Source organism: Cebus imitator, unplaced genomic scaffold, assembly GCF_001604975.1.
Source record: "Cebus imitator isolate Cc_AM_T3 unplaced genomic scaffold, Cebus_imitator-1.0 Scaffold671, whole genome shotgun sequence".
NCBI classification, from domain to species: Eukaryota; Metazoa; Chordata; class Mammalia; order Primates; family Cebidae; genus Cebus; species Cebus imitator.
Genome location: NW_016107986.1, coordinates 596,200 through 623,433, shown reverse-complemented (window position 1 = coordinate 623,433; position 27,234 = coordinate 596,200). Strand labels below are relative to the sequence as shown.

Genomic DNA, 27,234 nt, shown 5'->3' with positions numbered 1-27,234 from the left:
ATTCTCCTGCCTCAGCCTCCCAAGTAGCTGGGATTATAGGCATGCGCCACCACACCCAGCTAATTTTTGTATTTTTAGTAGAGATGGGGTTTTACCATGTTGGTCAGGCTGGTCTGTAACTCCTGACCTCAGGGGATCCGCCCACCTCGGCCTCCTGAAGTGCTGGGATTACAGGCGTGAATCACCATGCTTGGCTCAAACTGCCTCTCTAGATCCCTTTCTTTCTGCTCTATTCCCAGGTTCAGTCACATGCATAATTTATGCCAAGGGGCTTCTGAAACCAGTTTCCTCCTGGCAGAGTGGCAGAGGAGGGACAAGTTTTAGTACAGTGGAAGATGAACAGTATGGAAGGTGAAATTCGCTGGTGTCGTTTGTCTTGTGGCTCCGGCTGCACACCTGGTGTTGTGGCTCACAAGTAGAAAGGTGCTTTTTTCTCTGTTTGCAGAGTGATCATTGCCCATATTTAGATTTTTAAAAAAGGAATCACTAAAGTCTTTAGGATAATTAACTCCCACTTAAGAGAGAGACCAAATAAGCCTCTGCCTCAGTAATCAAAGGACATTCTCAGAACCTAAATGTTTTGAGAACATCCTGACTTACGTTCATTATTTGGTTAATTCTTTTATTCTTTTTTATTTTTTTGGGTATTAGTTAGAAAAGTCACTATGTTGGGTTTATTTTGAAAGGGAATGTAGTATGATGAGTTAGAACGTGGGTTCTGACATTAGAAGCCCTGAACTCCAATCCTAGTGAGATTCCAATCCTAGTGAGCTCCACTCCACTTATAGTTATGTGACATCAAACAATTATGTGTCTCTGAGGGTTGCCATTTTCTGATCTGTAAAAGGAGGAGAGGGTTGTTGTGAGGAGTACCTGAGAGAATACATATAAAAACTAAGAGTGCCTGGCACAGAGGAGGAACTCCATATACACTAATGTGCATCCGCTTATTTCTGATACCAGTAGTCAGAGATCATTGACATCTGTGATATTGTCATCTCGCACATGCCTTTTGGAAAGGAGACTCAGTCGTCTGAAAATAGAGAGTTTTCTGAATATGGCCTGTTACTTCCAACCTATCTAACACATCAACACAAACACTTAGATGTACCCATGTGTATAATTTCAAATGTCCACATGTCGTGGAAATTGGAGTGAATACTTTTATCAATATTATGGACTTTTTTTTTTTTTTTAGACAGGGTCTTGCTCTGTTGCCCAGGCTGGAATACAGTGGCAGAATCTCGGCTCCCTGCAACCTCCGCCTCCTAGGTTCAAGTGATGCTTGTGCCTCAGCCACCCAAGTAGCAGGGATTACAGGCATGTTGTCACCACGCCTGGCTAATTTTTTGTATTTTTAGTAGTGAATGGGTTTCGCCATGTTGGCCAAGCTGAGCACTCCTGACCTCAAGTGAATCCCACCTGCCTCAGCCTCCCAAAGTGCTGGGATTACTAGCATAAGCCACCGCGTCCTGCCAATACTATAGACTTTTTAATGAATAGATCCATGTTTATAAACAGATTAGAAATTACATTTCATTGTTTAAAAATACAGGACAAATTATAAGGCATGCAGCAAATTTTTGTTAAGTTTGATGCTGTTTTTTTTTTTTTTTTGAGACAGAGTCTTGCACTGTCACCAGGCTGGAGTGCAATGGCGTGATTTCGGCTCACTGCAACCTCCGCCTCCCAGGATCAAGCGATTCTCCTGCCTCAGCCTCCTGAGTAGCTGGGATTACAAGCACCTGCCACTGTGCCTGGCTAATTTTTTGTATTTTTAGTAGAGACGAGGTTTCACCGTGTTGGCCAGGCTGGTCTTGAACTCCTGACCTCGTGATCTGCCCACCTCAGCCTCCCAAAGTGTTGGGATTACAGGCGTGAGCCACCTTGCCTGGCACTTGATGCTGTTTTACATCTGCAATCAGAAAATATAAGTAGTAAGTTAGGGATATTAGTAGTGAGTAACTTAGTAGTGAATGAATTAGGGAGTAAGTAGTTGGTGAGTTGGACACTTCACTTTGGTGAAGGCAGCTGCTGTCTGAACAAAGGCCATCTTTCAGTGGGTGCCGGTGAACTAACCTCCCTTCCAGCCTCCTTTTCCTTGGCTGTGGACCCTTGTGTGTCTTGCCTTGCTTCCCTTCCGAGTGAGGTTCCCGAGGGATGCTGGAGGGAGGGAGGAGCTACCTGGAGGCGAAAGTGAGTCCCTGCCTGTATCCACCGGGAGATGCACCATTAGCTCCCTTGGCTTTTCTAAGGATGCATGCTTCAGGGGCAGTTTCCACACAGGCCTGGCCTCTTCACTTATTTCTGGTTCTGACTCAGGGTGTAGAGCACCTAGGAGACAGAGAAGAGACCAAGTTGTAGCAGGGGTCTGTTGTTTTTGCCTAATGTCTCTTCTTTTGGGGACCTATCCCTCCCCTGCTCACACCATGTGGTTTGGGTGGAGCAGTGTCCACTTGCTGATTCCAGAGAGGGGCATGGAACTGAAGCCTGGCATGAGTACCTCATTGCCTTAGCCACAGAGATTGCTTCCGAGGTGGGCACATGACCCAAGCCCAGTCAATCGGGTGATTTCTGCACTTTGCAAGAGCTTTTAAGAGGCATATCCTTTCTATAAAGGTTAACAGGAAGGAAATTAGCATGGAATTGCAAGAAGACATCTTTATCACCTGATTGTAAGAGCCTGCTTGAGAGGAAAAACTAACAGAGTTGAGAGACAAGTATTGCACACATATTTTCCGAGGCCTGAATTCAGCTGGTCCTGCAGTTACCTGATTCTTGCATGAACAAATTCATTCATTCCTTCCTTCCTTCCTTCCTTCCTTCCTTCCTTCCTTCCTGTTTTCCTCCCTTCCTCCCTTCCTTCCCCCTCTCCTCCTCTCCTCTCCTTCTTCCCTTCCTTCCTTCCCTTCCTTCCCTGTCTCCCTTCCCATCCCTTTCCTCCCTCCCCTCTCTCCCTCTCTCTTTCCCCTCCCTCCCCCCTCCTTCCTCCCTCCCTTCCTGTCTTCCTCCCTTCCATCTTTCCTTCCATTTTTCCCTTTCCTTTCCTTTGTTTTTGCTTAACACAATTTTAGTTAGGCTTCTGATGCTTTTTAAATGAGAGTCCTCATGACATGTAAATGAGGGAAGAACTCCATGGATTCACTTTTCCCCCCCGCCGCTCTGTTGCCCAGGCTGAAGTGCAGTGGCACAATCTTGGCTTACTGCAGCCTCCACCTCCCAGGTTCAAGCAGTTCTCTGCCTCAGCCTCCCAAGTAGCTGGGATTACAGGCGCCTGCCACCACGCCTGGCTAAGTTTTTCGCATTTTTAGGAGAGATGGGGTTTCACCATCTTGGCCAGGCTGATCTTGAACTCCTGACCCCATGATCCACCTGCCTCAGCCTCCCAAAGTGCTGGGATTACAGGCGTGAGCCACTGCGCCCAGCTGGATTCACTTTCTTTGTACCCAATTCCTATGTTTCATTGTCAGTGTGTTGGCAAGCTCAGTGCATCTGGCTTTAAGAATCTGGTTCATGATGGCCTGGTGTTTTTCCTTACCTTCCTATCAGGGTCATCATGGAAAATAATGAGATCTAACCCAATCTTATGAATAGTCTTATCTCTCTTTGTATTATCTTTTTATTCTGATGCTTTGACATCTGGGACCTGACTGTCCCTCCCAGGGCTGGCCGATTCCTAGAGACAGTAAATGACATACCTGGGAACATATTTGTCATATGCACTCCAACCAACCCAGAGTTCCTAACCCCCAGCGCCCTCTTTTATCGAACTCTTACATTCCCAGGCTACTATACACCTGCTGTAATGATCAGAGGACCAGTACCAGACAGCAAGGGACAGCCCCTATGCAATAGAGCTGGCTGAATGATGCAAACTAGACAATTCTAAATCTGCTTAGCTTGCTTGCTCTGCCTTGTCCATATTCCTTCTACAAAAACCACAGTACAACGTCTTGCCTGTGCTCCCTGCCTTCTGCCTCCTGGAGGCTGTTGCACCCCCATGTGGCCCTGCATGGTGTGGCATGCCTCCTCCTCTTGGGAGCTGTGAGTAACAAACTAACTTTTCAGTGCCAACTGTCTCCTTATCTCTTGGCCTCACCACACCTGAATAATAAGACCTACATTTAAAAACAGTGTGTTGTTGATTTTTTTTTTTAAGGAGTGGAGTAATTTTTTTTGGTAAAGTAAAATCTACATATAGTGAATTGTACAGATCTTAAGTGTACAGTTCAATGAGTTTTGACAAATGTATAATCTGCAAAACCAACTCAGAGTGAGAACATTTTTATCACCCCAGAAATTTCCTTCATGCCCCCTTCCATTGGTCTTTTAAGTTCGACCGTTAGGTGTTCTTTTTTCAAGTGAGAAGTCCAAACAGCTTTAGAACAAAATGGCTGTCTGGTGTGATTCTTAGGAATCAAACTCTCTAAGAAGCCAGTGACAGTCTCTAGAAAACTCAGACTAGAACCCCTGTCAAAACTAGGATACCTTTTCCCTCAGAGATTCCAGAGAAGTCCCCAGAGCAAGAATGTGTCTTAAACAAGAGTACTGTGGAATGACAGGAAGGTCAGAGTTTCTCCTTGCGACACAGGGTGAGAAGTCACTCAGAAGCCTCCCCTAAAAAGCCCACATCCCCAATTGGAATTGATATCCCTTGCTCATATTCTCTTAGAACTTCACTTAGAAGCACATAATCTCTGCCCTAGCAAAGATTGTAGAGGTCATCCCTTATATAATAACCTAATTCAAAATCAGAAAAATGACTTTTTAGATGAACTTTTATCTTTCTTTTATAAAATGAAGATGCAAAGATTTTCAAGTGTCCTTTTTACCTTGGCTGCCAGGAAACTCAGCTAAATCCAGTGCTTACTTCAAACCATGAATTCATCTCAGATATCTGATAACATCTATTTCTCTACTCCTTTTGACCACTTTTTTTCGATGTCAATTTTAGTTGTCTTGTTTTATATATTTAGTTTTTTGTAAGCTGCCTGAAAAATTCTTGCCCTTTTATAACACCTATGGTGTGTTGGACTTATTTATGTATATACCTGTCTTCCTTTCTCTTCCACAGCTTAATAAAATATATTGCTTAATGAAGGGTACAATAAATATTTTAAAAATCCAATTGAATATGATCAGAAGAGATCTTCTAGATTTTATCCTTTTTCCTTCTTTAAAAATTATTCTCTGAAGGGGATGACCACAGGGAAGGTCAGCCATGATGTAGGAACATGTAGAATTGGCAGGACCCCCCCCATCCCAGGCTCTCAGGAGCATCCATTCACGCGGGACCTACCTCTTCTGTGGGCTTTTTCTTTTAGGGAGTGTCGGGTGTGGTAATGAATCTCCACTGGGAAGATGAAGAGCTCTGTTGGGGGCTCATTGGTTTTAAATTGGCTCTTCAGGGGCTCCAAGACTCTGGGTGATTCTTCTGAGATAGGAGGTAATTTCAAAGCCTTTGGTGCCTGGAGAAAATTTAAAAACAAAACGAACATGGCAGGTATCCAAACCCTGCTGCCTGCAGGGGCAAATGATACTGTCTCTTATTGTATCTTTTGCACCAGGAGCTGCTGAGAGAGGTAAGCTAATCCAACTGGGAGCCGGTATCTGACTTCAGTGGTGCCACTCGGTCTCCTGGGATCCAGCATATGCTCCTGTTAGTCCTGACTGGGATTCATCTGAGAATTATAAACATGCTCAGTTTAAGGGCCTTTGGGAGGATATATAGTCTTTCTTTTTCTTGCAGCTGGGGAAACTGAGCCAGACTAAAATGACATAGCTGAGACCTCTTTGTACTGATTGGGAGAAATCTCAGCATATGTTGTTAAGGGACAAAGCAAGGTGCAGAACATTGTTTGAGCAAGGTTTCCCCTAAGAAGGGGCAGGAAAGAGCATTTGTAATTGCTGACCTTATCTAAGCTCTCTAAGCCACAATTTCTTCCCCTGTAAAATAGGAGTAATCATACTATCTACCTCATAAGGTTGTTGTAAGGATTAATGAACTAATATATACAATTATAATATGTTCGAAACTAGGATTATTTCCTTATTTCTTTGAGAATAGACTCTCCTCTCATTAGCATTTAGCCACTAGCAGAAAAATTGAGGCTTTTTCATACTTATCGAATATGAATATAACTGACAAAGAATTGCTGTGTGTCAGAATCAGCAACTAATTTGGTCCAGTCTTTTTTCTGCCCCCCAAAAGTGTGTGTGTGTCTGTGTGTGTATGAGGGATTCACTGGGGTAGTAGTAAGAGACTCCTGTTTCCAGTTATTCGGAGGTTGCTGAAGATTTCTCCTTTTAGTTTGCAACTTTTAACATATGAAGTTGGCTCTACGAAATGTATACATGTGCTAGTTTCAGGAGTTCAGTTTCATAGGAGGAAAAATAAAAGCATCAGGCCTGCTGTTTGCTCCTGGTCCAAAGAAATCTGGGAAGTCAGATACCCTTCTGGTATCTCCTTTTTAGTACTCAAAAAGAAAAAATAAGATCAGAAGCATACATAAGCAACCTATGTATTTAGAGTTGATTGAGGAAGGAAATTCAGCCAAATCTATGCAGGCTAATATTTATAATTTTGAGACATTAAGAAAATGATTAACCAAACACACGCACATAGGATCTTTATGTTCCTGGAGACCTTCACTGTCCAGGTGCCGGCTGCCCACCAACTGCCCTCTTTTGAATACTGACCTTGTGCATTTTGTTTGACAAGGTTTGCATTGAGAAATCAATGTGGAAACTCAAATGATTTGTGTGAGGTATGGCTGACAAGCCAAGACTTAATTTCTTTATCCTAATTAAAAATTTACAGAGTTTTAATATGGTGGAAAATATTGCCTTCCTCTATGAAACCATATGCATGGGTTGAGGGAAGGAACTCCTTTCCTCTTTGCCTGGCTCAGTTTTGGGCTGACCCAGGAGTGAAGTTGAGGGCTTTCCTTGAGCTTGTGGTGAGCTTGGTAGGTCAGGCCTGCTGTTCCCTTCTGCACCAAAGGAACCTGGGAAGACGAGGCCTTTCTGGTGTGGATGGAAAGGTTTAGATGAATGCAGAGACAGAAAATCTGAGAAAATCTTGAACAGACTGTAAACAACCTCCCTCACTGGTACCAGGACCACCTGGAGTGCCCATGGCTGCTTCAGGGCCACTTCAGATGACATGAATCCCTACCATTAATCAACATTGCTGTAGATCACAGTCAGATACAACATGCTTTTCTAAAAGCACCTCATCTCTTCTCATCCTTCTACTATCCCTGAAAGGTTGACATCATTATCTGTATACACAGATAAAGTCACTGTGCTCAGAGCATGTGAGTGACCTGCTCACGTTCCCATAGCTACTATGGGCAGAACATTCTGGATCCCTTGCTTGTCCCCATTTATCATTGTGCCTCCAAACACTGAATAAAGACCCACATAGAACTGCAAGGCAGGACCGGGCCAGAGACAGACAAGGACATCTCTAAAAAAGAAGGTGTAATTGGCCCCTGAAGGAGGTTGATAAACTTGGAAAATTTCCCCTGCATTTTCAAAGGTGGTAGACCTTCAGTAGAGCCAAACTGCTGCTCGTTTCAAGATCTCCAGCATTTTGAATCTGAAGGGGGTTTACTGCTTATAAACTCAGATTCTGTTCTTTGATACGTTTACAGATAATCCCCAGCCCCTTAAGAAATCAAAGGATTCTGTTGCGGCTAGGGAGTGTCGTAATAACACATGCTTTAAGGTAGAATTGGTGGCAGCTGAAATTCCTTGCGCTTCACGATTTTCAACCTTTATTAAATTACTACAGCTCTATCCCAGCTCCACCTGGTGAGCTCAGATGCTAGAGAGGCCAATTCTTTCTTGAGACATTCTTTTGAGTCACCTTATTTCTAGGTTGGGATTAACCTCTCTCTCTCCCTGTCCCTGTCTCTCTCTCGTGTATGCACAAACATACATATACGTACAACCTTTTTCTTCTTCGCTTCTCCAGGGGTGTTTATTCCGGAGCCAGTGGCAGTTACTACAGGAGGGAAGAGGCATCTTTCAGCAGGAAGCTCCTGTAACAAGTGGCCGATTCTGACCTTGTGGAGTTTCACGTTCCTTTGTTTATCTTTAAACACAAGATGAGAATGAGAATGTATTAATTGCAGGTATGGGGATGAATGTTGAGTTTTGACTTTTATCACGTTGTGGTTAATGGGGAGAAAGGCAGGGAGAGTGCTGGGGCACTGGGACAGCCCTAGCTTTGAGGGAGGCAGGTTCAGGGAGTCTCAGTCTCCTGATCTGGGTTGAATACTTGTTGGCTGAGTCAGGTGGTGAAGAGAATGATGACAATAATAATTAATATGTATTGAGCTCTAAATATGGGGAAAGAATTAGGTAGAATATTTCATATACATTAACTCAATTTCCACAATAGCTTTATGGGGTTATTATTATCCCCATTCTACAGATGAGAAAACTGAGCATCAGCAACATTGGTTAATATGCCCACAATCACAACTGTAAGTGGGGGTAACTTGAGCCCAGACAGTGTGATTTCTGAATAACGCAGCTAAGCACTAGGCAAAGAGGTGCCTGCCAGAGTCTCATTCCCATGTCCAGCTAGATTCTGGCTTTTCTCTTTTTTTATTTTGAGAGAGAGTTTCACTCTTGTTGCCCAGGCTGGAGTGCAATGACGCAATCTCAGCGCACTGCAACCTCTGCCTTCTGGGTTCAAGTGATTCTCCTGCCTAAACCTCCTGAGTATGTTGGACTACAGGCATGAGCCACCTCACCTGGATAATTTTGTATTTTTAGTAAATACAGGGTTTCTCCATGTTAGGCTGGTCTTAAACTCCCAGCCTAAGGTGATCTGCCCACTGTGGCCTCCCAAAGTGCTGGGATTACAGGAATGAGCCACTGCGCCTGTCCTGGCTTTTATTTTCTAAGGTGAGTGGCACAAGGAAGTGATGTTCGGGGTGCCTCAGTGTCCTCAAATGAACTCTGCATGACTGGATTCACCCAGATCAATGAGCAAGATATTTGGGCTCTTACCACTGAGATCTGGCTTCCTATTGGGGAAGGCGCCTCCACAGAAGGTAATGTGTGATTTGTCTCTCGGGAGCCAAGGGTGATCCATGTGGCCATGCCCAAAGGCCTTCCTGAAGGTTTGCTGTGTCTTTTCATTGTAGCTTTCCTTTGAAGCATGTAAACGAAGGTGATGCTCTATTGACGTGTCCTAGGGAACAACAGATACACATTCCTGTAAACAGGCTGTCATAAAGGGGCAGAGCAGGTTTCTTTAACAGTTAAGTCCTTGTAGCTAAGCTTGTGGTTTCAAGGATGAAATTTATTTTGCAGATTGGGAAGAAAAATAAGGTTATAACAGCAAGCTCCCTGATGCTGTTTATTACAATAAAACATTTTATTATTAATGATAGAATGATACTTAGCCATGTCTGACAGATAGTGCTATCTTGTGAAAAAAATTAAAAGATTTTGATTAAAAAATCAAAATAAAGTGCTAGTATTGGTGTCTTCATCCATCATGAAATGTTTCTCAGGCTGAAGGCAGTGGCTCACACTTCTAATCCTAGCAATTTGGGAGGCCGAGGCAGGAGGACTGCTTGAGCTCAGGAGTTTGAGACCAGCCTATGCAACATAGTGAGACCCCATCTCTACAAAAATTTTTTTAAAAAATTAGCCAGTCATGGCGGCACAAACCTGTAGTCCCAGCTGCTCAGGGAGCTGAGGCAGGAGAATTGCTTGAGCCCAGGAGGTCAAGGCTGCAGTGAACTGTGCTAGTGCCTCTGCACTCCAGCCTGGGCAACAGAGCAAGATCCTGCCACCCTCCCCCTCCAAAGGAAGAAGTGTTTCTTCCCTCTGCCTTTCCATTCTGTGGCTCTTGTTCTCCTTGGCATATAATCTTCTCGTAAATCAAATGAGTTTATTCAGGATGGGAGCAGATGTCTATGTTGCTCTGAACAATTGTTACCTTGTACACACAACACACCCCACCTTAGAGTTTAGAAAGTGTTTCTACGTTGTAACTCATTTAATCCTCACAATAATCTTGTGAGACATATGATAATAGCTCCATTTTACAGAAGAGGTTAACTCAGGCTCAAAGTTATGATTCTTGGACAGGCTCATCACAACTAGCAAAAAGCAGGACCCAAACCAAGGCTTTTCTGAGTTGAAGGCAATAGCTGTTTTCCAAACAAGATTAACAGCTGCCAAGATGGGCAAAGAGTCAGGGGAGAATCTGTGGTTACATAAGTTTGGAAAACCTAGAGTTTAACCAAGTTAAGCTGGTGACTATGTTACAGAGCTTCTTGAAGCCCTCTGTATCTAACTACCCATGTGACTTTCCAGGAGGAGAAGGTATGCAGCACTTCTCCAGCATATTTGCCTACAAAACTGTTATTTCTTTATTTAGAGACAGAGTTTTGCTCTGTCATCCAGGCTGGAGAGCAGTGGCATGATCTTGGCTTACTACAACCTCTTCCTCCTAGGTTCAAGTAATTTTCCTGCCTCAGCCTCCTGAATAGCTGAGATTACAGGTGCCTGCCATCATGTCTAGCTAATTTTTGTATTTTTAGTAGAGATGGGTTTCGCCATGTTGGCCAGGCTGGTCTCGAACTCCTGGCCTCAGGTGATCCACATGCTTTGGTTTCCCAAAGTGCTAGGATTACAGGTGTGAGCCCCTGCACCCGGCCAAAACTTTTTAAAATGGAGCATCTTGTAATGCTAGAGTTCCATAAGTGACACTTCGGGGAAATGATGGTCAAAAAGGTCAAAGTACTCTTCCCTTCTCTGGAGCTCTCAAGAAATGGCAAATGGAGAGAGAATCCTCTCTGTAGTCAAGAACAATGATAGAGGAGAGCCCATTAGAAGTAGTACTTCTGGCCAGGCACGGTGGCTTATGCCTGTAATCCCAGCACTTTGGGAGGCTGAGGTGGGCAGATTGCCTGAGCTCAGGAGTTCGAGACCAGCCTGGGCAACATGGTGAAACTCCATCTCTACTAAAACACAAAAAGTTAACCAGGCCTGGTGGTGCTTGCCTGTAGTCTCAGCTACATGGGAGGCTGAGGCAGGAGAATCATTTGAACCTGGGAGTTGGAGGTTGCAGTGAGTCGAGATCATGCCATTGTACTCCAGAATGGGTGAAAGAGTGAGACTGTATCTCAAAAAAAGAAAAAAAAGAAAGAAATGAAATAAATGGTACTTCTGCCCGTGTTTCATCTTCCGGCCAGGGCTGCTTCCTGAGTGGTAGCAAGTGAGTCCCCTGACGGCCGTGGTTCTTAGCTAGAGGGTCCTGGTCCAGGTGTCCAGCAGCTTTAGCTTCCCCTTCATCCAGGCCCTGTTGACCTGCAAAGGTGAACAGTGGGTCAGCTTGTCACCCCGAAATGGACATGGTGTTCTTGCTGCCTGCAAACTGCCTCCCTTCTTGCTTCTCTTCTCTGAGTGAAGGTGCTCAAGGCCTTCCCTTGCTCTCCCTCCTCCCTTATTTCTGTATTTCTGATGGTGCCTCCTCGGAAGTGGCAGCCAGGTTTCTGGAAACAGCTGCACTAGCATTCAGGAGGCTCAGGGGGGAGTGTTCATTTCTTGGACACAGTTTCCCCATCTATAAAATGGGGATACAGATTTCTTTCCCTTATTTCCTTGTAGAGTTATCCGGAACTCAAATAAGATAATGAATGTCTCCCTTTGTAAACTGTGAGGGATTAGTGGATGACAGTGGTGTGATTATGGTGGCGTGACGTGCAGTCTGCTCTGTTGTCATGGAGGGCTCAGCCTGAAGCAAGCTCTTGGGATTCCTGGGCTGTGTCCTGGCTCTTTACTTGTGGAAAAGCCTTTGCTGAACGCACTGAGTGGGACTGCTGTTTAGCTCTCTGAACTTATCCTGTCTGCAACCCTCAGGAAGGATCTGAGTCAACAAATGACTCCAACATAGTTAATGAATCTTTCATCAATGGTTTAAGGGGTCCTGCAGCTGTTTTCATCACTTTCTCAAGGTAGATTTATTGCTGAAACAGTCTGGCACAGCTTCCTTGTTTGGAGCCAAGCTTTAGCAATACCTTTATTTCCAGCATGTGGCTCCATGGAACAATGTGGGGTTGTCTTTCAGCCAGGGGCTCTGGAAGGCTTCGGGGGCTTGTGCGTGATGGAGCATAAGACTTCTGGGAGCTGCTCCTCCTCTGCCTCCAGCAGCCAGTCTCAACTTCCTTCTCTGCTCCCCCTCATTATTTCCATCCTTGGTGTCATTGGGCCAAGAGTCAATTGCCCACAGGTGGGGCTACTCCTGCCCTCCTTTTTTTTTTCTCAGTAAACATCATCATCTGATTCTCCTTCTTTTGCCCATTGGCCCCTGGCGGCTGTGCTGGATGTGAACTGAGGCTGAGTGTTGGTGGAAGAAATACAGGCTCAGGCTCAGGTTCAGGTTTACAGGGTCTGCTCTGGTTTTAGTGGCCCAGACTAAAGTCTGATGGGCTGGGGACTCATTAATATGAGGTAACTTGGGGCTACATTAGGCCTGCTCCTAAGAGGACCTCAACTTCATACAGACTGCAGCACTAAAGACCTTCTGGGATATTCTAGAATGAGTCCTTGTAGAATGATTCCTTGGGGTCAAACCAGAAACTAACTAGGTCCATCTTTCCTGGTCAGATTCACCTGGAACCAGATGCATGTCTGAGGTTGGAGGAAGTGAAATTCTAGCCAAGTGGCCACTTACCTACTGAATAGTCTTTTTTTTTTTTTTTTTTGGTGGGGTGGGGGGACATAGTCTCACTCTGTTGCCCAGGCTGGAGTGCAGTGGCATGATCTTGGCTCACTGCAATCTCCACCTCCAGGTCCAAGTGATTCTCCTGCCTCAGCCTCCCAAGTAGCTGGGATTACAGGCATGGACCACCATACCCAGCTAATTTTTGTATTTTTAATAGAGGTGGGGTTTCACCATGTTGGCTGGGCTGGTCTTGAACTGCTGACCTCAAGTGATCCACCTGCCTCAGCCTCCCAAAGTGTTGGGATTACAGGCATGAGCCACCGTGCCCAGCCTGAACAGTTTTACATATTGGTTATCTAAGTTGGGGTGGGGGCATTGTGAGTAGGGGGATACAGAAACAATGTTTCCTTTGGTGATATCCCAGGTGAGTTTGAATTTGTGCCTCAGTCAGTGCAAGGGGAAACAAGAATTCCTTTCTTAGTAAACATCATCATCTGATTCATTTATCTGTGCTTAACAGAAACAGGTTTGCAAGCAAAGTATTGGAAACTTCAGTTGTTGAAAGGAGACCGCAAAACGTAGTCTCTCTGTATCTCAAATATGGATTCAGATAATCCAAGTAATGTGCATTGGAGTAGCTCTGTCCTTTCCTGTGATTTTTCACAAACAACCCAGGGAGGAAGGAATGCAGACTTCAGTATTTACATTTTACAGATGTGCAAACTGAAGATGCAGGGAGCTTAAGTGACTTGGCCAACATCACAATGTTAGAGGACATGGGATTTGTAGCTGGGACTTTTGCTGCTGCTTCAGATAAAGTGTCAGGCAAAGAGTGGGAAGCCAGTGGAAGATAAGGTTCAAACAAATGAAAACATCAGTCAGGATTCAAGTTATAGCCACTGAACTATTTTTGCTTCTTTTAAAATAGATTTTTTTGGCTGCTGTGATTATGGGCAGTTGGGCATTACAATTAGTAATTTTGCTTAGAACACAAGCTAAGGAAGCATCATGAACATTTACTGAGCACTTAGTATGTTCTAGCTTCTATTAATACATTATTTCATTTAATTCCCACATGCAACTCTGTGAGATAAAGATAGGTATGGTCATCTCCATTTTAAAAACGAGGAAACCAAGGCCCAGAGTAGCTATGTGGCTTGGATTCAGTGCAAATGGCCACATGTTTAATCACTGTTCGATATGGTCTCTTTGTTTTCTGCCTGATTGTGACAGCTCCTTGGTATATGGCATCAATTAGGAAAGTCACTTTATCCCTCAGGTGTGCAGTGTTAATCCACCCATAAAATGAAAGCTCTGAGGCTGAGCACAGTGGCTCATGCCTGTAACCACAGCACTTTGGGAGGCCAAGGTGGGAGGATCACTTGAGAACGAAGTTTGAAACCAGCCTGGGCAACATGGCAAGATCCCATCTCTACAAAAATATAAAAATTAGCTGGGTGTGATGGTGTGCTCCTATAGTTCCAGCTCCTTAGGAGGCTGAGTGGGAGGATCGCTTGAGCCCAGGAATTCAAGGCTGCAGTGAGCTGTTATCACATGGCTGCACTTCAGCCTGGGTGACAGAGCAAGAACAAGAGCTTGTCTCTAAAACAAAAACAAAAAAAGAAAAAGAAAAAAAAAAGACTCAAGTGAGATGTGTGGTCAGTTGAAATGTTTAATGACCCCAGGCTCTGAGAACCTGCCATATTCTTCTCTATTCATTCAATAAACCAGATTCTCTACTTATCCTGACCAGATCATTTCCCCAAGGATGGAACTTGCTCAGATACTGCCATTGTTTCTGAAAAATATATATTTTAGAGACAGGGTCTCACTCTGTCACCCAGGCTGGGGTGCAGTAGTGCCATCATACTGTTCACAGCCTTGAACTCCTGGGCTTAAGTGATCCTGTTGCCTCAGTCTCCCCAGTAGCTGGGACGAAAGGCATGTACCACCACGCCCATCTAAAATTTTAAACATTTTGTAGAGATAGGATCTCACCGTATTGCCCAGGCTGGTCTCAAACTCCTAGCCTCAAGTGATCTTCTCTCCCTGGCCTCCCAGAACATGAGCCTCAGGTATGAGCCACTGAGCCTGGCCAAAAATCTTATGTTGGGCTCTTGCTCTTTTATTTTCCCAAGAACTCTGCTACCAGCCAAGGCCCTCGCATTTGCCTGTTACTGCTACCCAGTTGTCTTCTCCCATCTCCCTTACCAAAGGCAACTTCTGGCTCTTTTAATGCTTCAAGTTCCATAGAATAATATTGACAGGGTCAATTCTCATAGTACTAAACAGTTTACAGGTAGCTCACAAGGATTTTCTGTGTAGCCATGATGTAGATCTTATTGTGCCCATTACAGGGATGAGCAAACAGAAGCTCAAAGAGGTTAAGTGACTTACTTAAGATCTTACACTAGTTAGTGAGAGAACAGCCATTTTGATACACATTTCTGGCTCCAATCCTATGTATATATTTCACATTATATTGCCACAAAAATCACAGGATTAAGGAATATTAAAGCAGAACAGATCTAAGAAATCATCTAAAATCTAGAGTCTAGACCTATACTGCCAAATACAGTAGTCATCAGCTGCATGTGGATATTTAGATGTAAATTAATTAATGTAAAATAACATAAAAAGCTCAGTTTCACTATTGTACTACTACATTTCAAGTGCTCAATAGCCACATGTTGCTAATGGCCACTTTATTTAACAGCACTTACGGAACATTCCATCACTGCAAAAAGTACTATATTGGACAGTACTGGTCTGCACTAACCGCTCATTTTACACACTGAGGGCTATGCAAACCAGAGTCCCAAGACCTCGTTTTGGGAAACTCCATTTTAAAGTGTTAACAGTCCAAATATCTGAGAAGTGGCCATAAAATCAACATGTAAATCAACATGTACCTTGTTCAAAAGATTTTCCTTGTTGAATCCAACATGAAGGGAAGACAGGCAGGAGATGGTATTTTGGGGGTACACCTGAAAGATCCTGTTGTGGCCTGAGCTTCTTTGGTACATTAAGTTGACTGTCCTGGAGCAGCACAGAATTCTTGATGTAACCTGAAGAGTAGGTCAGGAGGTATTGATAGAAATAGTGGATACCAACTTCGAGTTCTTGGCAATAACTACAAGGTTCCTCACTTGCACTAGTCATGGCTTTGTACATTGCCCATTAGGGAAGACAATTAGAAGATGAGGGAGATTAAAAAATCAGATAGAACCCATAGAGTCTTCTCTGTTCAGTGTCTTGGGTGCTTCTGGCTCTGTGCTACATGTGTGCTTCCTCCACCCCATCATTTCCAAGATCTGGCTCTCCCTGGTGGAAGGAACATGGCAGCTTCTTTGGGACAAAAAGCTCCTCCTGCCTTAGAAGGAGATCCAATGGTAGTAGATGTATCCTATTTGTTTCTGTAGGCCCCATGATCAGCAGCTTCCTCAATCTAGTCATTCTCTAAGTATTCACTGAAGGCTTCCCTTTGGGCCCACCCCTTGGCCAGTGAAGTAGATACAGAAGAACCAGACTTGGGCCCTTTAAAAAGGCACTCACAGCTGGGTGTGGTGGCTCACACCTGTAATCCCAGCATTTTGGGAGGCTGAGATGGGTAGATCACCTGAGGCCAGGAGTTCGAGACCAGCCTGGCCAACATGGTGAAACCCTGTCTCTACTAAAAATAGAAAAATTAGCTGACTGCTGTGGTAGGTGCCTGTAATCCCAGCTACTCAAGAGGCTGAGGCAGGAGAATCACTTGAACCTGGGAGGGGGAGGTTGTAGTGAGCCAAGATTGCAACACTGTGCTCCAGCCTAGGTGACACAGCGAGACTCCATCTCAAAAAAAAAAAGAAGGAGGCACTCATAGTCTATCGGAGAGACAGAGCTCTCTTGTGTTCTGTATGGCTCTGAGTGTTAGCGTGATGTAAGGTCAGAAAACAAGGAGCTTGATAATGACTGGAGTTGTCAGCAAAGACTTTGTAGAAGATGTGGACTTGAAGCGTGGGGAGGATTAATCATAGGGGTGTAAAGAAGAAGTCCCAGAGAATATATATATCAGTATCACAAAGTGGGAAGCTCTGAGATGTGCAGGAAGAGGGTGGCAGGGGCCATTGGGCTGGTGGGCTAACACTCGATTCTTGCCATTGAGCCTCCAGCTTGAGGGTCTCACCTTCAACAGGGACTTTGGCAAGGAAGCTCAAGAATGTGTGTGTGTGTGTGTGTGTGTGTGTGTGTGTGTGTGTGTGTGTGTGTGTGGTGTGTTTTCTTAAACCACATGTTTTAGCCATACTCCATGGAGGACTCAGAGACATTTTTTGAGATTAGGAGGGGTCTTCATTCTGGGGAACGTTGGACCTAGGCTATGGGAGAGTGGCCTGCTCTGCCCTCTGCCTCACCCAATGAGAAACACTTCTTTGGCTAAGAGACTCTTTCTCACAAGTGTCAAGTAAATGGAACTGCCTATAACTGTGGAACTGCCCTGGGAGTAAAACCAATGACTGGACACGCCCACAACTTTCATTTTGCTTCAAGTCACCACTTACTGGGGGAGAGAATTGTTTTCTCTTCTTTCTCAGGGTAAGCCTATAAAGCAGGAAGAAAGTCAGTCTTTCTCTGGTCCTGCCTGTTTGCTGCTGCTGAAGAAATGGCGAACAGCTGACTGGGCACTGGCACATTCTCTGCTTACTCTTCTCATCCCCAACAGGTTTGCCAAATAAAATACAGGATGTCCCAGTAAAATTTGAATTTTAGATAAACAATGAATAATTTTTTAATAGTAGTATGTCCTGAAGATTGCAAGTGTAACTGTTTATGTATGTTAGGGGATGGGGTGGGTACATGCTAAATCTGGCAACTCTAATCCCCAGCCACCTCCCGTTTTTGTTTTCAAGCATTTACAGAGTGCATTTAGGGTCTGTTCATCAGAAGGGTGTCCATCGCACACCTAATGGATTGTGCTGGAGAACCGCCATCTTTAACAGGAAGAATCCTAACATTTTACTTCCGGGAGGACATGGGATCACCTCAGATGGGGAACTAAGGAATGTTGGGAAGAATGTGGAACTGGGGGTGCAGGGTGGATGTGGCTTCTGGTCCCAGCTCTGCTTTTGACTAAATGACCTTGGACAAATTACTCTGCGATTCTTTTTCCTTATCTTGTAAAAGATGGAGGTTGAACTGGAGGGTCTCTGAGTGGAGAAGATGGGGAAGAAAGTTCTGGCCTGGATGTGGCATGTGAGGCTGCTGAGGGGGAGGAGTGGGAGTGAAGGCAGGACGTCAGGCTGTCCCTCCCTCTGCAAATGCGCCAGAGGACAAAGGGTGGGAGCTGTGAAAGAGGCTTGTGAGCTACCAAGTGTGGGGACTTTGTTTTAACACAGAATTGGGCTTGAAATCCTGGTGTTTTAGGTCTTGACGGAAAACACACTCTCACACCAGAATGGGAGGTAGCGCAGTTTGGGGTGTGCCCCCCTCCCATTTCCCCACTGACCTGCACACCAGAGCCTGTACATGGCATCTGGGGGCCAAGTCTGCAGGAGGCCTCGGAGGTATCTCTTGGCTGAATGCCCTGGCTGGATCTGCCGTTGGGCCTGGCTCTCCAGCTGGCTTCGGAAGTGGAGGTGTGGTTGCCAGGCTCTGTCCTGCTCCCCCTGTGGGGATACCAGTCAGGAAACCGCACAGCTGCTGGGCCCTGAGCCGCCCAGTGATACAGGCTGGTTAGCACAATCTTCATCAGTAACCCAGGAAACTCCCAGAAGGTGCCAGAAGGCACCAAAAACAGATGCCTTGGCTAATAGACATAAACCAAGAGCTCACAGAGCAAAGCTCTGAAAGGCCCCTGCAGGCTTGCAGTTGGAAGCAAAAGGAGAAATGACATATACCAGACCCCATCTTGAGATAGAGCATTAGGAAAGGATAAAAGCTTCAGAAGAAAACACATTACCTAGTTCAGCCTGTGGAAATCATTTTAGTATCTTCAAAAATGGTTCTGTACTATAATGGGAAAGCCAGCTCACAAATCTGCATTGGCATTCAGTGTTTGTAATATGAATAATGGGACAGACAAATCATATCCATGTTCACAGGGAGCCTGGCATTTTGAAAATATCTGGCTCTGATGCATTTCATTTAAGCTGGGGAGAATTTTCTGGGAACCTACCTGCCAAAGTCAGTGCCACTGTGTAAGACATCATGGGTAATAAATATGAATAGTAACATCTTACAATTGACTAGAAATTTACATTATATATAGAATTTTCTTTTCTTTTCTTTTTTTTTTTTTTTTTTTTNAGATGGATTCTTGCTCTGTCACCAGGCTGGAGTGCAGTGGCGCGACCTCAGCTCACTGCAACCTCCGCCTCCTGGGTTCAAGATATTCTCCTGTCTCAGCCTCCTGAGTAGCTGGGATTACAGGCATGCACCACCATGCCCGACTAATTTTTGTATTTTTAGTAGAGACAGGGTTTCACCATGTTGGTCAGTTTGGTCTTGAACTCCTGATCCCGTGATCCACCCACCTTGGCCTGGGATTACAGGCGTGAGCCACTGTGCTTGGCCAGAACTTTCACCTCAACTGCAATCCTGTAAGGTAGACTGAGTTACTAAAGCCACTTAAGTGATGTAGAAACTCTCAGAGGATGATTGCTTAGGCACAAGAATAGCAAAAGTGTGACATTTGTATTGACATCTCTCACCCTCCCCAGTGCCTATGGCAGACATCCCTAATCAATCACAGCATTCCTGATTACTGAACTGAAGGTGATCTCAGAATCCACTTTTTCCTTAAAAACATTTTTGAAACTGAGGCATAATTTATATAACATGCACAGAGCTTAGATATTCGTTTGATAAATATTGACAATTGTATATACCCTTGTAACCATCACAGAAAACAAAATACAGAATACTTTCATCCACCTAGGAAGTCCCTCATGCCACTTTCTAGTCAGTGTCCTCCTACCCACTAGGTAATTAATATTCTGATTTCTAACACTGTGGACTGTTTTTTTCTGTTCTTGAACTTCATATAAATGGAAACATACAGCATATATTCTTGCATGCTCCATGAAAGTGATCCACACTGTGTTCCAGTGAGAGCTGGCATGAGAGATGAAGTCCACTTAGTACCCTTTGGCTAAGCAGCTCTCTCAAGGCAACAATATAGCCTGGAAGGATAGAGGGCAACTATATGGATCCAGTTAGCAGTGGGATTGGGCTTGAATCTAGGGCTTCCAAATCCACATCAGGGCAAAGACTCTTGTTCTTTAAGAACTGACCATCTCATCAAAGGACCAGGATTTAGCACCATGAACCAGCTTGATGTCAAAATAAGAAATAAAAATGTTTCAAAGCAGGTGCCTCAGTGAGTATCCCAGACTGTAAGAACTGTAGTCTAGAGAGGTTAACATTTTCATAAGTGTTAGGATGCAGTAAAATCTGACTCAACAGGCTTGAACAATGAGAGAGAAAGTTTGTTATCTCATGTAACAAAAAGACCAAACGCTAGAGAGTACCAGGGTTGGTTAATTCAGTGGCTAAATAGCTCTGGCATCCTGCATCTCATGCTGTAGGCACCAAATCTCTTTCTACTCTTCAGAACAGTTTTTCCCTTCAGTCTTACAGGCCTGCAGAGGCTGAACAATGGACACAGGGAAACATCAAGTGGGTCCAAAAAGCACAAGCGGAAGAGTGGGAAGGAGACAGCCTGTGAGAAGGCCTGGGAAACAGCCCTGGATTTTAGGGCCAGAGTGCCTGGACTCCAGGCTGGCTCTGGCTCATGGGAACTCTGTGATCTTGGGTGAGCTCTGGAACCTTCTGAAGCTCTCACTAAAGTGGAGCTAATAGAGGTAGAGGGGTTGGAGAGTGCATGGGTTCTGGAATCAACCTGAGAGTCTGGCTTCACAGTGCCTGACACATACTAGGGGTTCAATATTGTGGGGAAATGAATAAATGAACACACAGTTCCAATCCCAGCCCCACTACTTCTCAATCGTCTGCATTATAGAATTTCACCCATAATACTGACATAGTATCTCTTTTTTGGTATAAATGAAATAATGTAAGTGAACAGTGTCCCACTGAGCCAGGTTATGGTAAGGTGAGAGGTGCATCCTCTCCCTGCCTGTCCTGCACTCGTGAAAACGCTTTCTCATCTCTCAGCACTCCTAATGGGAGCTGAGGAGAACACAAAGTGGAGGCTTTGCCTTAAGATGGGATCGATCTTGAGAGTTTGGTTAATCTCTCAGTAATTTTACTCAGTGTCCTCAGTGTAAGGATTATATGAGCTGAGGTATGTAAAATATGTAATGCTTAGCATGTAGTAGGTGGTGAACCAATATTAGGTCTTTTCTCCTTTCCCTTGTCCAAGGGGTGGGAGACTGTGCTAACTGCCTCACCCTTTCCCCCCCTCACTTCTTTTGCTTTTTCCCAGTTTTTTGTCAGCAGATCCCCTTTCCCAAATAGTCATCCCTAATTGTCTGTGGGGAATTGGTTCCAGGACCTCTGTGGATATCAAAATTTGCATATGCTCAAGTCCCTTATATATTCTAAAATGGCGGTAGTAATATTTGTACAGTATAGCCTGTCCACATCCTCACTATACGTTACATTGTTTCTAGCAACTTATGATACTGAATATAATGTAAATGCAGTGTAAATGGTTGTTATACTGTTTTCTAGGTTTTTTTTGTTGTTGTTGTTGTTTGCATTGTTATTTTTTTTTCCTGAATATTCTCGATCCCTGGTTGGTTGAGGCCAGGGAAGTGCAGACATGGAGGGCCTTGCTTTCCTAGACTCTGTCGTGTCTCAGGGTGGCCAACAGACCTAGCTCTGGCCAGTGAAACTAAGAGGAAGCTAATTGGAGCCTCTGGAAGGTCTTTGATTCCTTAGAGAAGGAACAGCTGTGCAAGGATGGCTTGGTGGCCCTTTTCTTCTGCTTTGAACCCAGATGTGACCTCTGGAAGTAAAGAACCATCTTGTGAATGTGCGCTAACAAGCCTAATAAGAAAAACCAACATTCAAAGGATATTGGAAGGAAAAGATAGCACTTGAGTCCTTCATGGCATCGGCAAGAAGCTGAGCAAGCATAAAACTCCTACCCCTCCATTTTGTGTTACTTGAGATAATCACATCTCTTTATTGCCTAAATCAGGGGTTGGCTTTTTTTTTTTTTTTTTTTTTTTATAATTGATAAGTATTTTGTGAGGATATGTGTAAATATACTCTCCCTCTTCAAACATTTTTTCTTTTTTTGAGACCATCTCGCTCTGTCACCCACACTGGAGTACAGTGACGCTAACTCAGTTCACTTCAACCTCTGCCTCCCAGGTTCAAGCGATTCTCCTGCCTCAGCCTCCAGAGAAGCTGAGATTACAGGGTGTGCGTGACCACACCTGGTTAATTTTTGTATTTTTTGTAGAGACAGGATTTCACCATTTGGCTAGGCTGGTCTCGAACTCCTAACTTTAAGTTATCTGCCCATATTGGCTTCCCAAAGTGCTGGAATTACAGGCATGAGCCACCATGCCTAGCTTGGCAAATTATTTTTCTAAAGGGCCAGACGGAAAATATTTTAGGCTTTGCAGGCCATATGGTCTCTTGCTACCACTCAACCTGTCCTTGTAGTGCAAAAGCATCCACAGACAATATATAAACAAATGGTTATGGCTGTACACAAACAAGCAACAGGCAGGATTTGGCCAGTGAGCTGTTTGCTGATTCCCCAACTTCAACCATTGATAATCATGAAATCTGTTGCTTGCAGCCAAAAGTATTTCTGATATGTGGATACAACAGATTTAAAGCTGCTACAAATTCAAGGGATGGGAAACAAGCACTGGAGAAAAGGGGATGAGGAAGATGGATTGATAACTAACAAAATCACATCAAGTGAGTCCAAAAAGCACAAGCGGCAGAGTGTGAAGGAGACAGCTTGTGAGAAAGCCTGGGAAAGCACCCTAGATTTAGGGCCAGAGTGCCCTAAATCAAGGTTCAAGATAAAAGAAAGTGTGGTTGACTATTCAGTTGGCTTTACTCCTTGGGGACTTATGAATTAAATGAATGCTTATAATTCAAACGTAGAGCATCACCTGCTTCTTGATGTCTGGAAAGTTTATGTGGCAGGTACTTCAAGTGCAAAAAGAGCCTAGAAATTCAGTCTCGTGTGGTCTTGAGGCTTTTTCCAGAGGACATGAAAGAAAGAATTGTAGAGACGATGGTGGAAGCCAAATGACACTTTCACACACTCCATTTTTTCACTCAGCCATACGATAAATATTGTTGGGTACTTTTTAATATGCTAGGCACTGTGTTGGGCCCTGAAATATGGAGCCATTACACCAGAGGCCTTTTCTGGGTGAATTGGAACCTCATTTCTTTTCTGTGAATCTTTGCTTTGACTGACTTTCCTCTGAATGCAGTAAGGACCACCAGCCTCTTCCGAGATACTGTGGCCCCTGTGCAGATGGGATGATGTGCTGTTCGAGTCTGGACAGGAACCCTTGTAGTTTCTCATCAGTGGACATTTCTTTCTTTCTTTCCTTCCTTCCTTCCTTCCTTCCTTCCTTCCTTCCTTCCTTCCTTCCTTCCTTCCTTCTTCCCTCCCTCCCTCTTTCTTTCTTTTTCTTTTCTATCTCTCTCTGTCTTTTTTTTTTTTCCTTTTCTCTTTTTTAATAGAGTTTCACTCTTTTGCCCAGGCTGAAGTGCAGTGATGTGCTCTCGGCTCACTGCGACTTCTGCCTTCCAGTTTCAAGCGATTCTCCTGCCTTAGCCTCCACCGTAGCTGGGATTACAGGCACCCGCCACCACACCAGGCTAATTATTGTATTTTTAGTAGAGACAGGGTTTCACCATGTTGGCCAGGCTGGTCTCGAACTCCTGACCTCATGATCCACCCACCTCGGCCTCTCAAAGTGTTGGGATTACAGGTGTGAGCCACTGAGTCCGGCCATTAGTGGGCATTTCTGAAGCACTAGCTTGCTTCTGAAGCTTTATGGGGAAGCTTGCTCCATGGTGCAGGGAGTTGCCAAGGAGAGTTAGGGAATCCTAGACCTTGAATTTAGAGTATTTACACATATTTTTGCTTAGGGTTTGGAAGCTGATTTTGGTGTATTCATTTCCTATTGTTGTTAACAAATTACCATATATTTACTGGTTTAAACAACACAAATGTATTATTCTTGCACTGTTCTGGAGGTTAGAAGTTTGAAATGGGTCTCACTGGGCTAAAATCAGTTTGCTGACAGGTCTGAGTTCCTTCTAGAGGCTCTGGGGAAGAATCTGTTTCCCTGCCTTTTCCAGCTTCTAGAGGTCATCCCCTACCTTCATTCCTTGGCTTATGGCCCTTTCTTCCATCTTTAAAGCTATCAACATTGAGCCGAGTCCTTCTCAGGCTGCCCTCGCTCTGATCATTTCTTCTGATTCCTTCTTCTGCCTTTAAGGACTCTTGTGCTTACCTTGGGCCCACCCAGACCATCCAAGATCATCACCCCATTTGGAAGCCATCTACGATGACAGCCTTAATTCCACCTGCAACCTTGATTTCCCTGTGCCCTGTAACCTCACATAGTCATAGGTTCCAGGGATTAGGACATAGATATCTTTGGCAGGACATCCTGCCTACCACATTCTCTTTAAGTTTTTTTCTCGTTTCCTGGTTTCTTTTAATAATCTCTCAAATGATCCCTGTGAAGTTGGTTAATAACGTTCCATCTCATTGGAGAAACTGAAGCACCTAGGGATGGCCAAGGCCTGCTTAGGGCTGCCAAGGCGACCAGCCAGGGTGAAAGTGACTTACTCATTTCCAACCTGTTAAATAATATTTTCAGTGGAAAACAGCAAAATATAAGAAAGCATGTATAGTAGAATTACAATCTCATAAAAATATATCCCGTATCTAATCATGGTGGAAAGACTGGAAGAAAATAGATGAAAAAGCTAATAATGGCAATATTAAGGTGCTGGGCATAAGATTATAAATAGTCCTTTCTTCTCTCTCTCTCTCTTTTTTTTAAATAAAATCAAGTTTTCAGTAATATAGTTAGATTATATTTCTAAATAGAAAACATGTTAAAAATTAATTTTATGGCACCCACCCTCTTCTCATGTGTATTTCTTTAGTTCTTCCCTAAAGTTATTCTAGACCTAACCACCCACTCAAAAGTCACTCTAAAATATAAAAGGAGACAGAAGGGAGCCAGGAAGGGAGTTTCTGGAACAGGGAAATAAACGTGATAGCAGGAGGCTGGCTACATATGGTTTGAGACTGTTCAGGCTTGCCTCGGCTTTGCCAATCAACCCCAGCTTTGGGTTTCTTCTGCAATGAGTAATTAGTGTGCATGGGGTGGCCTGTTACCCACATTCCACCATGAGCGCTTCCTTTAGCTTCCTTTAACAAGGGACTTGCTCTGGCCAGTTGCCTTCCTGATGCATATCAGGTCTCTGAATGCAGAGGTGTGAAGGGGACTCCCAGTACCTGCCTCTTCCTACACGCTGGCTATCCTGTCCACCTGCTCTAGTGCTGGCCACTGAGGGTTTTCAGAGGATAGAAGGAGATGGTAGGGCTTGTGCTTCTGCCCAGCAGATATGGGGTGGCAGGGCACCAGAGTCCCCAGGAAGAAAACAAAGGCTCAGATAGCCAGCTGCCGCCCAGGCTTTGTGTGCAGGAATCAACAGAAGGGAAGAGAGAAGCCCCCAAATCCCAGAAGTGGCAGGCACAGCCCTCCACAATTTGGCCCCACCCACTTCCCCAGGTGTATTTCCAGCTGGGAGCCCGGCTAGTGACCCTGACTTCCCCTGCACGTTCTCTCCTTGAGGCCTCTGCTCACCTAAGCCTGGAAGGTCTTATCCTGCTTAACTTGACAAGACTCAGCTCAAATTCTACCTTCTCCAAGAAGCTGCTCTAGATTTTTCTCAGAGAGAGAAGCAGTCACACTCTCCACCTTCTTTATTAGGAAGCCATAATCTTGCTCATCTCATGGACTGCCTTGTATCAAAATGTCACTGGGGCACAAATCCATCTCTTTCACCAGATTGCGCACTCTTGGTGGGTAGAGGTTACAGCCTCCCCCTGCCACCTCCTTCAATCAATATGTCAGTAAACAATTTGTTGAGCATCTGCTATGTGTCAGGCACTGTTTTAGGCCCAGGGCAGTTCCTAACTACTCAGATGTTGGCTCAGTTGAATGGAAAAACCGAATAATGTCTGCATTTTACTGCTGATCTCCTGTGCTCCAAGGTGCCTGCTCCATCCAGCCAGAAGTCCTTCTCACAGGAGGGGCACAGCTGGCACCTTCTCGCCCTCAGTCAGGCTTGCTGGAGTCAGTTCTCTGCCAAAGGCCAAGCCTTAGAACAGAGTGACTGCCCATTGTTGTTGCACCTGTGCACGTGTGACTGGAGCCAGCCAGGTGAGTGCAACTGGAGTAGGGGTGGGGGCAGGGTGGGAGGTGAGAGAGGCCACTTGCAGCTGTGCCTGGAAAGCGTCTGCCACCCCCAGTCTAACTTTGATTAGCTTCGTGCTAACACTGCTGCTCTCAGCCAGTCGTTTCTCTGCAGGTTTAATTTCTGGGATTCTGTGCAAATGATACTGTCTCTCCTATCTCTCTTTGGTGAGCATATTTTCCTGGAAACCAGGCCATAAAGAAGAGAATCGTGAAGTGGTCTGACTTTTCTCATTAATGCAGAGTCGTAACAAGGCATGATCCCTGACCAAACCATTCAGCGTCAAAGATTTGACCAGCCATATGTCATAAAAGTAAAGGTAGAACTGGGATTGCTAGCAGCAAAAATTAGACTCCAGTTCCTATAAGAGCTCAATCTGCTTGGATTTGAATCCTGTCTTGATGACTCACTAGCTGTGTAACCTTAGAAGAATTATTTGATCCACCTGTGCCTCTGTTTCTTTATCTGCCAAATAAGGATGACAAAAATACATACTTTACATGCAAAAAAAAAAAAAAAAAAAAGAAATTGGACTTTTACCATACACCATTTACAAAAGTTAACTCAAAATGGAGCAAAAACCTAAACATAAGAACTAAAACTGTAAAACTCTTAGAAAAGTTTTCCCCCAGAGTTTACAACTATAGGGGAAAAGCTTCATGGGATTGAATTTGGCAATGATTTTTTGAATATTATATTAAGAGAACAGGCAAAAAAGAAAAAATAGATAAGTTGGACTTTATAAAAATTAAGAACTTTTTTTTTTGAGACAGAGTCTCGCCCTGTCACCCAGGCTAGAGTGCAGTGGCACAATCTTGGCTCACTGCAAGTTTTGCCTCCCAGGTTCAAGCAATTCTTCTGCCTTAGACTCCTGACTCTTGTGCATCAAAGGACACTATTGACAGAGGGAAAAGGCAGGCAACCCATGGAGTGGGAGAAAATATTTGTAAATTAGTATCTTAGATTAATATCCGGAATATCTCTCTTTGAGAGAGAGACAGAGACAGGGTCTTAGTCTGTCACTCAGGCTGGAGTGCAGTGGTGTGATTATATCTCACTGTAGCCTTGAACTCTTGGGCTCAAGGGATCCTCCTGCTTCAGCC

At 44.4% G+C, this 27,234-nt stretch overlaps 1 protein-coding gene across 8 annotated transcripts in view; it reads right to left on the bottom strand.

The window, feature by feature from the left end:
* Positions 1 to 27,234, bottom strand: part of KIAA2012 (KIAA2012 ortholog) — a 129,247-nt gene that overhangs the window by 91,086 nt on the left and 10,927 nt on the right. For 4 of the 8 annotated variants that reach the window (XM_037734837.1, XM_037734838.1, XM_037734839.1 and 1 more), the window contains exons 3-9: positions 18,186 to 18,345; positions 15,613 to 15,768; positions 11,201 to 11,343; positions 9,028 to 9,211; positions 7,959 to 8,101; positions 5,300 to 5,468; positions 2,080 to 2,334 (exon numbers count right to left, since the gene is read on the bottom strand). In XM_037734837.1, coding sequence (XP_037590765.1) covers positions 2,080 to 2,334; positions 5,300 to 5,468; positions 7,959 to 8,101; positions 9,028 to 9,211; positions 11,201 to 11,343; positions 15,613 to 15,768; positions 18,186 to 18,345 — 1,210 coding nt within the window. The remainder of the gene's footprint in view (positions 1 to 2,079; positions 2,335 to 5,299; positions 5,469 to 7,958; positions 8,102 to 9,027; positions 9,212 to 11,200; positions 11,344 to 15,612; positions 15,769 to 18,185; positions 18,346 to 27,234) is intronic. The other 4 variants (XM_037734841.1, XM_017518350.2, XM_037734842.1 and 1 more) reach the window with 3 other exon arrangements.